This window comes from Melopsittacus undulatus, chromosome 23 (assembly GCF_012275295.1).
Source record: "Melopsittacus undulatus isolate bMelUnd1 chromosome 23, bMelUnd1.mat.Z, whole genome shotgun sequence".
In the NCBI taxonomy this organism is placed as follows: Eukaryota; Metazoa; Chordata; class Aves; order Psittaciformes; family Psittaculidae; genus Melopsittacus; species Melopsittacus undulatus.
The window spans coordinates 530,917-544,679 of record NC_047549.1 but is presented as its reverse complement, the minus strand read 5'-3'; the positions used below and the strand labels follow the sequence as shown (position 1 = coordinate 544,679).

General features: G+C 61.5%; 2 protein-coding genes across 4 annotated transcripts in view; one reads left to right on the top strand and one right to left on the bottom strand.

Annotated features, from left to right (window-relative positions):
* CACNA1A (calcium voltage-gated channel subunit alpha1 A) overlaps positions 1-1,526 on the top strand; it is a 51,060-nt gene extending 49,534 nt beyond the window's left edge. For both annotated transcript variants that reach the window (XM_034072072.1, XM_034072071.1), the window contains exon 47: positions 1,106-1,526. In XM_034072072.1, coding sequence (XP_033927963.1) covers positions 1,106-1,495 — 390 coding nt within the window. In that variant the 3' untranslated portion in view covers positions 1,496-1,526. The remainder of the gene's footprint in view (positions 1-1,105) is intronic.
* A 4,644-nt stretch (positions 1,527-6,170) lies between these two features.
* Positions 6,171-13,480, bottom strand: NACC1 (nucleus accumbens associated 1). 2 transcript variants are annotated; one of them, XR_004550465.1, is made up of 7 exons: positions 13,412-13,480; positions 10,318-11,231; positions 9,264-9,440; positions 8,332-8,437; positions 7,757-7,854; positions 6,582-7,085; positions 6,171-6,484 (listed from the first exon to the last, which is right to left on the bottom strand). XR_004550465.1 is itself a non-coding variant. In XM_034071964.1 (6 exons), exons 2-6 carry the CDS (start codon positions 11,210-11,212, stop codon positions 6,826-6,828), a joined length of 1,536 nt encoding a protein of 511 aa, XP_033927855.1. In that variant the 5' UTR covers positions 11,213-11,231; positions 13,412-13,480; the 3' UTR covers positions 6,171-6,825. The 2 variants fall into 2 exon arrangements, 1 of the variants encoding a protein (XP_033927855.1); XM_034071964.1 differs by having other exon boundaries at positions 6,171-7,085.
* Between the last annotated feature and the right edge of the window lie 283 nt (positions 13,481-13,763).

Here is a 13,763-nt window from a genome sequence, read left to right as displayed (position 1 = left end):
TGGGATTTATTCCTATCCATGGGATTTCCCCCCACCCCACACCTGTGCCTTCCATTCCTCGTGTTATCCCCTTCAATCCCTCTTTCCCCTTGCGCCCCACATCCATCCGCATCCCTCCTGCCCCACATCCCCATCCGCTCCCGTTCTCCCCCTCTCCCCCCCCCATTCCCGTTCTCCCCCGTTCCCGTTCCGTTCCCATTCCCGTTCCCGTTCCCGTCCCCCGTTCCCATTCCCGTTCCCGTCCCCCCCGATTCCCGTTCCCGTCCCGTTCCCGTTCCCTTTCCCGTTCCGTTCCCATTCCCGTCCCGTTCCCATTCCCGTTCCCATTCCGTTCCCATTCCCATTCCCGTTCCCGTCCCGTCCCCCCCATCACCCCATATCTCGCTGTCCCTATAGGGCAGTAGCTCGGTCAGCGGCAGTCCGGTGCTCTCCACCTCCGGTACCAGCACCCCCCTCCGCTCCCGTTCCCCCCCCGTTCCCGTTCCCGTTCCATCCACCCCCGTTCCCATTCCCATTCCCATTCCCGTTCCCATTCCCATTCCCGTTCCCATTCCCATTCCCATTCCCGTTCCCGTTCCCATTCCCATTCCCGTTCCCCCCCCATTCCCATTCCCGTCCCGTTCCCATTCCCGTTCCCCCCCCCATTCCCGTTCCCGTTCCCATTCCCGTTCCCTTCCCCCCCATCACCCCATATCTCGCTGTCCCTATAGGGCAGTAGCTCGGTCAGCGGCAGTCCGGTGCTCTCCACCTCCGGTACCAGCACCCCCGTCCTCTCCCGTTCCCCCCCCATTCCCGTTCCCGTCCCCTTCCCGTTCCCGTTCATCCACCCCCGTTCCCATTCCCATTCCCGTTCCCATTCCCGTTCCCGTTCCCGTTCCATCCACCCCCGTTCCCGTTCCCGTTCCCATTCCCGTTCCCGTTCCCGTTCCCGTTCCATCCACCCCCGTTCCCGTTCCCGTTCCCATTCCCGTTCCCATTCCCGTTCCCGTTCCCGTTCCATCCACCCCCGTTCCCGTTCCCATTCCCATTCCCGTTCCCGTTCCCATTCCCGTTCCCATTCCCGTTCCCTTCCCCCCCATCACCCCATATCTCGCTGTCCCTATAGGGCAGTAGCTCGGTCAGCGGCAGTCCGGTGCTCTCCACCTCCGGTACCAGCACCCCCCGCCGCACCCGTCGCCAGCTCCCACCGACCCCATCCACCCCACGACCCCACGTCTCCTTCTCCCCCGCCGCCCGTCGCCCCCCCCCCGTCGGGCCCCGACGTCCCCCCCCGCCGCTCTCCGCCTCTCCGCGATGGACCGAACCCCCCCCGGACCCGGCGCTCGATGGACGCGTCCAACGGGGACCCCGAACGGGGGGGGGGGCACGGCCGGGACCGTCCCCCCCCCGGCCCGGTCGACGGTTGCCCAATGGGTACTACCCGGGTCACGGCACCGGGAAGGGGCGGACCGGGCTCCGGGACCCATACAGCGAAACGGACGATGACTGCTGCTAACGGAGACCCCCACGATATATCGCGATATAAGGCGGCGGGGGGGGGGGGGGGATGGAGACCGGCGACCCCCACGACCTATCGCGATATAAGGCGGCGGGGGGGGGGGGATGGAGACCGGATCCCCCACGATCTATCGCGATATAAGGCGGCGGGGGGGGGGGATGGAGACCGGCGACCCCCACGATCTATCGCGATATAAGGCGGCGGGGGGGGGGGGATGGAGACCGGATCCCCCACTATCTATCGCGATATAAGGCGGCGGGGGGGGGGGGATGGAGACCGGACCCCCCACGATCTATCGCGATATAAGGCGGCGGGGGGGGGTGGATACCGGACCCCCCCCCCCCCCGAGAACCGGGGCTATGGATGAGTTTTATCATCTGGAGGAGCCGCCGACACCGGGGGGGGAACCGGGGACCCCCCCCCCCCCAAAACCCACTCATAAGGAAGAGTGGGAATGGGAAACGGGATAACGGAGGGGGGGGGATGCTCCGGACCCCCCCCCCCCAACCCATCCCCCCCCCCCAATGGGACCGGAGCTGCCGATAATTGCATGAACAGAGTTACCGAATCCACGAAATAAAGCGAAAAACGAGAGACAAAAACCGACCCCCCCCCCCCGACCCCCCCCCTGACCCCCCCCTGACCCCCCCCCTGACCCCCCCCCACGGACGGAACCATTAAAAACAGAGGAGTTTTGGATCGAGCCATTGTCGCTCCTTAAGGGATGGGAATAGGATGGATTTGGGGGGGGGGGACAGGCACTGGGGCTGTGTTATCACCCCCCCCCCCCCGGAAGCACCGGTTAAATGGGGGGGGAAGGGGGGAATGGGCTGTCTCTGTGACCCTATGGAGGGGGATCCCTGTACCCATATAGGGGGGGGTCTCTGTACCCATATAGGGGGGGGTCTCTGTACCCATATAGGGGGGGGTCTCTGTACCCACATAGGGGGGGTCCCTGTACCCACATAGGGGGGATCTCTGTACCCACATAGCGGGGGGGGTCTCTGTACCCATATAGGGGGGTCCCTGTGACCTCATTGAGGGGGATCCCTGTACCCATATAGGGGGGGTCTCTGTACCCACATAAGGGGGGTCTCTGTACCACATAGCGGGGGGGTCTCTGTACCATATAGGGGGGTCCCTGTGACCTCATTGAGGGGGATCCCTGTACCCATATAGGGGGGGTCTCTGTACCCATATAGGGGGGTCCCTGTGACCTCATGGAGGGGGATCCCTGTACCCATATAGGGGGGGGTCTCTGTACCCATATAGGGGGGGTCTCTGTACCCATATAGGGGGGTCCCTGTGACCTCATGGAGGGGGATCCCTGTACCCATATGGAGGGGGTCCCTGTGACCCATAGAGGGGGGTCTCTGTACCCATATAGGGGGGGTCTCTGTACCCATATAGGGGGGTCCCTGTGACCCATGGAGGGGGATCTCTGTACCCATATGGGGGGGGTCTCTGTACCCATATAGGGGGGTCCCTGTGACCCCATGGAGGGGGGATCTCTGTACCCATATAGGGGGGGGTCTCTGTACCCATATAGGGGGGTCCCTGTGACCTCATTGAGGGGGATCCCTGTACCCATATAGGGGGGGTCTCTGTACCCACACAGCGGGGGGGTCTCTGTACCATATAGGGGGGGTCGCTGTACCCACAAAGGGGGTGGGTCCCCATGCCCCATCCCATGATTCCCGGCCCAGCCCGGGGGGGGGGGGGGCAGGTTTGTGTCAGTACCAGCGGCTGTTCCTGGGGACACCCCCCTCCCCATGCCTATATAAGGCTACGACAGCAAGGGGGCGGAGCTTCGCGGAGGGGTGGGCGGGGCTTAGCGCATCAAGACCCCGTTTCCGCATGACCATATATGGACAAGGGGGCGTGGCCTCCCCATTAGCCCCGCCCCTTTTGCCTTAAGCCCCGCCCCTCTCGGCGCACGTGTTACCAAACCTCGTGTTTATTGTCACTATTAAGACCCCGCTCCCTCCTGACCATATATGGACAAGGGGGCGTGACCTCCATGTTAACCCCGCCCCTTTTGCATCAAGCCCCGCCCCTCTGGGCGCACGTGTTACCAAACCTCGTGTTTATTGTCCCTATTAACAGCCTGCTTCCCCCTGCCCATATATGGACAAAGGGGCGTGGCCTCCATGTTAACCCCGCCCCTTTTGCGTCAAGCTCCGCCCCCTCTAGGCCCACGTGTTACCAAACCTCGTGTTCATTGTCACTATTAAGACCCCGTTTCCTCCTGACCATATATGGACGGGGGGCGTGGCCTCCCCGTTAACCCCGCCCCCTTTGCCTTAAGCCCCGCCCCCCTCCGCGCACGTGTTACCAAACCTCGTGTTTATTGTCACTATTAAGACCCCGCTCCCTCCTGACCATATATGGACAAGGGGGAGTGGTCTCCCCGTTAACCCCGCCCCTTTTGCCTTAAGCCCCGCCCCTCTCGGCGCACGTGTTACCAAACCTCTACTGTTTATTGTCACTATTAAGACCCCGTTTCCTCCTGACCATATATGGACAATGGGGCGTGGCCTCCCCGTTAGCCCCGCCCCTCTCGTCGCACGTGTCACTATTAGCAGCCCGTTTCCTCCTGCCCATATATGGACAAGGGGGCGTGGCCTCCCCATTAGACCCGCCCCTCTCGGCACACGTGTTACCAAACCTCGTGTTCATTGTCACTATTAAGACCCCGCTCCCTCCTGACCATATATGGACAAGGGGGCGTGGCCTTCCCCATTAGCCCCGCCCCTCTCGACTCAAGCCCCGCCCACCACGGCTCACGTGTCACTATTAACAGCCGGCTTCCTCCTGACCTTATATGGACGAAGGGGGCGTGGCCTCCCCATTCGCCCCGCCCCCTCGGCTCAAGCCCCGCCCCTCTCGGCGCACGTGTCACTATTAGCAGCCCGCTTCCTCCTGCCCATAGATTGTCAAAGGGGCGTGGTCTCCATGTTAACCCCGCCCCCTTTGCCTTAAGCCCCGCCCATCTAGGCCCACGTGTTACCAAACCTCGTGTTTATTGTCACTATTAACAGCCTGCGGCCCTCGCCGCTCTCCTACAGCAGTTCATGTGCAATTCTCCAGCGACTCCGGGATGGGGGGGGGGACATGGGGGGTATTTGGGGGGGGGGGGGGCAGTTAAAGGGGCCTCTTGGCACTTCATAACACAGGACAGACACTGGTGACCCCCCCCCCCCAAAAAGGGGGGTTTTTGGGGGGGGTCTGGGGGGGGGGGGGGGGGGGAAGCACAAGCCTGGCCTGGGGGGGTCCATGCTCCCCGTTTCTGTACAGCTTCTGGGTTCCAAATGGGGGGGGAAAGGGGGGATAAGCCTGACCCCCCCCCCCCCCCATTAGTGATAAGGGGACCCCTCCATTGAGGAGGGACCCCCCCATTAAAAGGGAGGGGGGGGGACACCCCTGCATGGCTCAACCCATCACACAGTGGGAAGGGGAGAACTGAGGCTCAGCAATGGGGGGGGTTATGGGGCAGGAACAACCCAGGCATTGGGGGGGGGAAGGAGGAGGAGGGATAAAGGGGGTGTCCCTATGTCCCCCCCCCCTCCCCATCATGGTACTGGGGGGGGGTTTGGCACAGAGCAATGCGGTACTGGGGCCCGGGGGGTGCCGGGCAGCGGGTAAGGCACTTGACCGAACGTCAGGAGACCTGTTTTGGGGGGGGGGGGGGGTTTTGGGGGGGCCTATAGGATGCCTGGGTTACCCCTCAGCCCCATAGGTACATAATGGGATGGGGAAAGGGGCTGCCAAACTGTGCCTCAGTTTCCCCATTCAGAGCCAGTGTAAAGCCTTGCAGGGGGTGGGAAGGGAGGGGGGGTCTCTGTGTGTGTCCCCCCTTAATAGAAGTGGGATTTCAACCTGTGCCCCCCCCCAATTCACCCCCCATGGGGTAACATGGGGGTGTCACCCCCCCCCCAATACAGGGTAATGCTCCTCAGGGCAGGTTGGGGGGGGTCCCATCCTCACTCAGGGGTCCCCATACACAGGCTCAGTCCTGCCCTGTCTGGATGGGGGGGGACAATAGGGGACACCCCCTTTCTGCCCTATCTGACTGGGGGGGGGACAATAGGGGACACCCCCTTTCTGCCCTGTCTGACTGGGGGGGGACAATAGGGGACACCCCCTTTCTGCCCTGTCTGACTGGGGGGGGGACACAATAGGGGACACCCCCATTCTGACAGGGTAGGGGGATATGGGGACAAGGAAAGGGGGGGACACAAAACACAGACACCCATAGATGCCCCCCCCAGGGGAGGAAACACAAGTGGGGGACACACATGGTCACCTGGAGAGACTCTGGCCCCATGGAGAGGGGGGGACACAGGGACATGGGGGACACATGCTGGGGGGGGGGGGGAACTGGGGGGATGCCCATAGAGACACTGGTCCCCAGTTGAGGGGGGACATGGGGGACACACATGCGGTTGCCTGCAGAGACAGTGGCCCCATAGAAGGGACATATGGGGACCCACATGGAGAAATGTCAGTCCTGGGGGGGGGGACACCCCATAGGCCATATGGGGCACCCGGGGGGGGATATGGGACCTATGGGACCTCATATCTGGTGCCTGAGCAGGATGGAAGCCCCAGCCCTCCCAAACCCCCCCCAACCCCAAAAGCCCCAAGCCCTCTATGGGGGGGGGACACCAGACCCCTAAGCAGTGCTATGGGGTGGGATGGGGGCAGCCCCTGCCCCTGCTGGGGGGTGACACATACCCCCTGGGAGGAGGGGGCCCTACAACCACATGGATCCTTCCACCATCAATGGGGTCACCCTCAATGCAGGTGCCCATGGGGTGGGGGTCCCCATGTAACCATAGGGCTCTATTACAAGGGGGACCCTATATGGGGGGTAGGATGCCCTACACGGTAATGGGGTCCCTACTTAGCAGGGGGGTCCTCTACCTGGCCAATGGTCCCCACCTGGAGGGGAGGGGGTCCCCTACCTATTGATGGGGTCCTGACCTGGTTATGGGGTCCTTACCTTGCGGGGGGGGTGCCCTACATAGGACAGGGCCCCTACTTGTAGGGGGGGTTCCTTACCTAGCAATGGGGTCCTGACCTGGTTATGGGGTCCTTACCTTGCGGGGGGGCTGCCCTACCTAGGACAGGGCCCCTACTTGTAGGGGGGGTTCCTTACCTAGCAATGGGGTCCCTTACCTGGTTCCGGGGTCCCAACCAGGTAGGGGGATCCCTACCTGGTGACAGCATCTGTACCTGGCAGGGACATCCCTACCTCATACTGGGGTCCCAATAAGGGGTGGGGGGGTCACCCCATTGCAACGGGGTTGGAGGTGGCAATGGGGTCACTGCAGCCCCTCTCCGGGGGCTCCTGCTTCCCCCTCATGGGCGCTGGCATCAAAACCCGGCTCCGGCCCCATAATATCCGGCTCCAGCTTCCCGGCCTCATTGATGAAGGATGTGTAGGAATCCCCTTCAGCACTGAGGAGCTTGAGCTTTGGGATCCAGCTCTTGCGGACCACGCGGCGAGCGTTGGTGCACATGTCAGCAGCTATGGCGTTCATCTCGCTCTCCTTGAAGTTGGGGGCGAAGTTCTGGCAGTAAACTGGGGGGGGAGGAAGCAAAGAGGGGTTAGGGGGAGACCCTATGGGGTCCCCATAATACTGGGGTCGTCATTTGGCTATAAGTCCCATATACCCTCTGCTTATGGTATCCTATAGGTACTGATCCTATAGGATACCCAACACTGAGCATCTTCACTGCTCAGCTACCCCTTGGGTTCTGCCTACTCATGGTCTCTTAGGGGGAGAAGATGGAGCTGGTCATAGGTAACCCCAAAGGGGAGAGGATGGGGGGGGCTGGCCCTGCTCACCCTATATGTGTATGTGCCCCAAAGGGGAGGGGAGAGGATGGGGGGGGCCTGGCCCTGCTCACCCCATATGTGTGTGTGTCCCCCATAAGGGAGGGGAGAGGATGGGGGGGGGGCTGGCCCTGCTCACCCCATATGTGTGTGTGTCCCCATAGGGGAGGGGAGAGGATGGGGGGGGGGCTGGCCCTGCTCACCCCATATGTGTGTGTGTCCCATAGGGAAGGGGAGAGGATGGGGGGGGGGCTGGCCCTGCTCACCCCATATGTGTGTGTCCCCCAAAGGGGAGGGGAGAGGATGGGGGTGTCCCCCCCGAGGGGCTGACCCTGCTCACCCCATATGTGTGTGTGCCCCATAGGGGAGGGTAGAGCTTGGGGGTCCCCCCCATGGGGCTGGTCCCCCCCACTCACACTTGACCGCATGCAGAACCCGACTGTCCAGTGGCTTCCTCCTGGGGTCATTGGTGGATGAACGGATACCAGTTCCACAGCTGTTGGCCAGGGTGTTACTGGGAAGGGATGAGAACCAGGGTTACAACCCACACCCCATAGAGACCCCATAGAGATCCCATAGAGACCCCATAGAGACCCCATAGAGACCCCATAGAGACCCCATAGAGATCCCATAGAGATCCCATAGAGACCCCACAGAGACCCCACAGAGACCCCACAGAGACCCCATAGAGACCCCATAGAGACCCCATAGAGATCCCATAGAGACCCCATAGAGACCCCATAGAGACCCCATAGACCCCATAGAGACCCCATAGAGACCCCATAGAGACCCCATAGAGACCCCATAGAGACCCCATAGAGACCCCACAGAGACCCCATAGAGATTCCATAGAGACCCCATAGAGACCCCATAGAGACCCCATAGAGACCCCATAGACCCCATAGAGACCCCATAGAGACCCCATAGAGACCCCATAGAGACCCCATAGACCCCATAGAGACCCCATAGAGACCCCAAAACCCCAACTTACCGGTCAAAGAAGGATGCCAACAGCCGCCTCAGGAGGACCTTGTGCCTTGTCCCTGCACTCACATGGCAGTTCATCAGCTGTGCCCGTGTGATGTACACGTTGGTGCCTATAGGGGGGACACATATGGGGTGAGTAGGGCCAGCCCCATGGGGGGGGTACCCCCATCCTCTCCCCTCCCCTATGGGGCACACACACATATGGGGTGAGCAGGGCCAGCCCCATGGGGGGACCCCCATCCTCTCCCCTTTGGGGGACACACACACATATGGGGTGAGCAGGGCCAGCCCCATGGGGTGACCCCCATCCTCTCCCCTCCCCTTTGGGGGACACACACATATGGGGTGAGCAGGGCCAGGCCCCATGGGGGGACCCCCAACCTCTCCCCTCCCCTATGGGGGACACACACATATGGGGTGAGCAGGGCCAGGCCCCCCCATCTTCTCCCCTCCCCTATGGGGGACACATACATATAGGGTGAGCAGGACCAGCCCCTTAGGGGGGACCCCATCCTCTGCCCTCCCCTATGGGGGACACACACATATGGGGTGAGCAGGGCCAGCCCCATGGGGGGACCCCCATCCTCTCCCGTCCCCTATGGGGGACACACACATATGGGGTGAGCAGGGCCAGCCCCATGGGGGGACCCCCCATCCTCTCCCCTATGGGGGACACACACATATGGGGTGAGCAGGACCAGCCCCCAAGTGGGGACCCCCATCCTCTCCCCTCCCCTATGGGGGACACACACATATGGGGTGAGCAGGGCCAGCCCCTTAGTGGGGACCCCCATCCTCTGCCCTCCCCTATGGGGCACAAACACATATGGGGTGAGCAGGACCAGCCCCCCCCATCCTTTCCCCTCCCCTATGGGGGACACACACATATGGGGTGAGCAGGGCCAGCCCCCCCCCATCCCCTCCCCTTTGGGGTACCTGTGACCAGCTCCAGCTTCTCAGCAGGGTCCCCCTCATCATAGAGCTTGGGGTGACAACGGTTCCCGATCTGGTTGATGAGCTCAGCCGGTAGTGAGGCCAAATCCTGCCTCACACGGACGCGGGTGCGAGGCTCTGATGTGCCCTGGTCCGGCAGTGCCTCCACCTTCTCTGCGGCTGGGGGGGGACAAGGGGAGGGTCAATGGGGTCTGGGACCCATAGACACCCCCCCCCAGTCCTATAACCCCTATGGAAGGTTCTAAATGAGCCTCGGAGGGGATGGAGGTGAGGATGGAGGGAGGGGATGGAGGTGAGGACGGAGGGAGGGGATGGAGGTGAGGACGGAGGGAGGGGATGGAGGTGAGGATGGAGGTGAGGACGGAGGGAGGGGATGGAGGTGAGGACGGAGGGAGGGGATGGAGGTGAGGATGGAGGGAGGGGATGGAGGTGAGGATGGAGGTGAGAACGGAGGGAGGGGATGGAGGTGAGGATGGAGAGAGGGGATGGAGGTGAGGATGGAGGTGAGGACAAGGGAGGGGATGGAGGGAGGGGATGGAGGTGAGAACGGAGGGAGGGGATGGAGGTGAGGATGGAGAGAGGGGATGGAGGTGAGGACGGAGGTGAGGATGGAGGGAAGGGATGGAGGTGAGGATGGAGGGAGGGGATGGAGGTGAGGATGGAGGTGAGGATGGAGGTGAGGACAGAGGGAGGGGATGGAGGTGAGGACAGACACATGGTGACACCTCTTGTGCCCCTCCCACTGCCCTTAGCCACAAGCCACGCCCACAGGGGGCGTGGCCACGGGGTAGCCCCACCCACACCCACCCTAAACCACACCCCATTGGCTGGGTGTGCCTTGTAGGCGGAGCCTTGCCCGACCACACCCACACTGGACGTGGTCACGTGACCACTTCCTGTAGTCTGAATGGCCGGAGTCTCCCCAGGCCACGCCCCCTTAGCCCCACCTCAATGGGCGTATCCCTGCCTCCCACCCCTCAGCCAATGGGAGGGCCCGCCCACGCCAGACCACGCCCCCCAGTGGGCGGAGCCTCACCTGCCAGCCCCACATTCATCATGCTGTACATGGTGTACATGTTGCAGATCTGCCTGTACTGCTCATCGGAGCCTTCCTCCCCCCCGTCCTCCTCCTCATCCTCCTCGTTGTGGAAGGACCCGGGGCTGTCACTGGTGTAGGCACTGGACGTGCCCCCGGGGCTGGTCTGATCCGCGGCGCTGGGTCCCGGTGCCACCGGTACCACCGGTACCACCGGTGCCGTTGTCGGCGTCGCCGGTTGTTGTTGCCTCCCCGGTTCCGGTGCTGAGAACTTGGCCATCTTCCTGCTACCGTTCCCACCGGTTGTAGCACCACCACCATCCTTGGCCCCCCCATCCCATAGGCGCTTGACCACAAAGGTGCATTGCACCCCATCGGGCTCCCCTTGCTCCGTCTTCACCCGCGACACCAGCGGCAAGGCCGCGGTACCGGAGGACCAAGCGGAGGTCTGCGCCACCGGGCTCTGCGGCTCCGACGACGGAGCCTCCTCACTATGCAAGCCTTGGGAGTCACAACTGGGCGAGCTGACCTTGAGGAAGAACTCAGTTCCCTTCTCCATGATCTCCTGGATCTGGAGGAATCCGGCTGTGTACATCAATAGGAACTGGTCCCCCATGTTCATGCTAAGGCGACCGGTGTAGCAGAAGCTGAGGATCTGCTGGAAGGACTGCGGTTGTACCGCGGCCGGTAGCTCCACCACCGCGCTCTTACTGGTGTTGAACAGGTCCCGAAAGTAGGAGCTACTGGCGGCCAGTACAGCGCGATGGGCTTTGAAGGCATGGCCCTTGACCACCACGGAGACGTCGCAGTACAGCCCCTGCAGCCGCTGCTCATTGAGGCATTCCAGGATGCTGTTGCCGAAGTTGGGGATCTCCATCTGGAGGGTCTGGGCCATGGTGGGAGGTACTGGGAACCTGGGGGGAGAAGGGGGGATAGGGGTGGGTAAGGAGGGAGGAGATGGGGGGATGCAGAGGGATAAAGGATATAGACACACAGAGGGGATGGGGCAGACACAGGGATATGGGGGCCACAAATACATAAGGAGTGAGGTGCATGTGGGGAATACATAGGGACAAAGGACACAGGCACAGAGGGATATGGGATATAGGGGCCACAAATACATAAGGAGCAAGGGAGATGTGGGGAATACATAGGGATAAAGGATACAAACACAGACACAGAGGGAATGGGGGCAGGCACAAGGATATGGGGATATGGGATATGGGGGCCAGGAATACATAAGGAGCAAGGGAGATGTGGGGAATACATAGGGATAAAGGACACAGACACAGATACAGAGGGAATGGGGGCAGGCACAAGGATATGGGGATATGGGGATATAGGGGCCATGAACACATAAGGAGTGAGGGAGATGTGGGGAATGCATTGGGATAAAGGATACAGATACAGGTACATAGGGAATGGGGGCAGACACAGGGATATGGGGATATGGGGCCAGAAATACATAAGGAGTAAGGGAGATGCGGGGAATACATAGGGATAAAGGACACAGACACAGAGGGATATGGGGATATGGGATATGGGGGTCAGGAATACATAAGGAGTGAGGGAGATGTGGGGAATATATAGGGATAAAGAATACAGACACAGAGGGGATGGGGGCAGGCACAGGGATATGGGGATATGGGATATGGGGTCAGGAATACATAAGGAGTGGGGAATACATAGGGACACAATACATATGGATGCATAAGGAGCGAGGGATACATAAGGATAAAGGATACAAACACAGGTACAGAGGGAATGGGGACAGGCACAGGGATATGGGGATATGGGATATGGGGTTCAGGAATACATAAGGAGTGAGGTGGATGTGGGGAATACATAGGGACAAAGACATGCAGGGATATCGGGGCCACAAATACATAAGGAGCAAGGGAGATGTAGGGAATACATAGGGATAAAGGATACAGACACAGAGGGAATGGGGCAGGCACAGGGATATGGGATATGGGGCCAGGAATACATAAGGAGCGAGGTGGATGTGGGGAATACATAGGGACAAAGGACACAGGCACAGAGGGATATGGGGATATGGGGGCCAGGAATACATAAAGAGCGAGGGAGATGTGGGGAATACATAGGGATAAAGGATACAGATACAGGTACAGGGGCAATGGAGACAAATAGGGACCCATAGGGAAATGGGGACACGGGTACATAAGAAGCAAAGCAGATATAGGGGATGCACAGGAACACAGAGGGAAGAGGGACAGATATAGGGGACACATAGGAACACAGACAGAGGGAAGGGGCAGAAATGGGGGCATATGGGAACAGGGATACAGGGAGCAGAGGGGACAGACACATGGACACAGGGATATGGGGCACAAGGGGATGGGGATGGAGAAGGGACAAGGCACGAGTCAGACCCAGATCCCCCCCAGCACCCCAGGAACGGCTGTGGGGGGGTTTGGGGGGGGGGATGGAGACCCCCCAGAACAGGGGGTTGGGGGGGGGTGATGGGAACCCCCCATGTAATGGGGTCCCCCCAAGTGATGGGACTCCCCCATGTAATAGGATCTCCCCATGTAATGGGACCCCCCCCATGTAATGGAACCCCCCCACATGATGGGACCCCCCACTTTATGGGACCCCCCCACTTGCGAGGGGCACCGGGAGATACCAAACCCACCCAGAACGGGGGGGGGGGGGGGGATGGGGACACCCCCATTTCCTACACTGGACACAGAGACGACCCCATTATTGTGGGGGGGGGGGAAGGACAGAACCATGATGGGTATTATGGGGGGGGGGGGGGCCCAAAGAACGGGGGGGGACGGGGGGGGGGACGGACACCCCCATTTCATACACTGGACACAGAGACGACCCCATTATTGTGGGGGGGGGGAACGGACAGAACCATAATGGGTATTATGGGGGGGGGACAACAGGGACGCACCAAAGTACGGGGGGGGGGGGAAGGGACCCCGAGGCCTGAGGGGGGAGGGGGGGGAGGCCCGACCGGGATAGAGGAAGAGATGGGGGGAGGGGGGGGAGGGGCAGAGGTTCCGGTTAACGGGAGGGGGAGGGGGGAGGGGGAGGGGGGGGAGGGGGGAGGGGTCCCCGTTACCGGAGGGTGGGGGGGGCTCAGCCTCGGCTCCGGTCCCGGCCGCGCTCAGCGGCCATTCATTGTGCGGCAGGCGCGACCAGCCGAGCGCCGAACGGGCCGAGGGGCCACTGCGCATGCGCGGGGGGGATCGGAGGAGCGCCGAGTAATCGAACCCCCCCCATTGCCTTATCCATAGGGATGGGATTGGGAATAGGGAGGTCTCATTATCCCGATCCTATGGGATCATCCGGGATCTATCCGGGATATCCGGTCGCTATTCCCATAGGATAAACGGGATCTTCCCTTTGGGATCATCACAATCCCCCCTGAGGGAGGCGGAGGTTTTATGGCCCTCGCCGGGCGCCGTCAGCGC

Coding starts and splice junctions, on each gene's coding strand:
- NACC1 (XM_034071964.1), bottom strand. CDS start 11,212: ATGGCCCAGACCCTCCAGATGGAGATCCCCAACTTCGGCAACAGCATC. Junction 9,441..10,317: donor GATGAATGTGGGGCTGGCAG/GTGAGGCTCCGC, acceptor GTCCCCCCCCAG/CCGCAGAGAAGGTGGAGGCA. Junction 7,086..7,756: donor GGTTCTGCATGCGGTCAAGT/GTGAGTGGGGGG, acceptor CTCCCCCCCCAG/TTTACTGCCAGAACTTCGCC.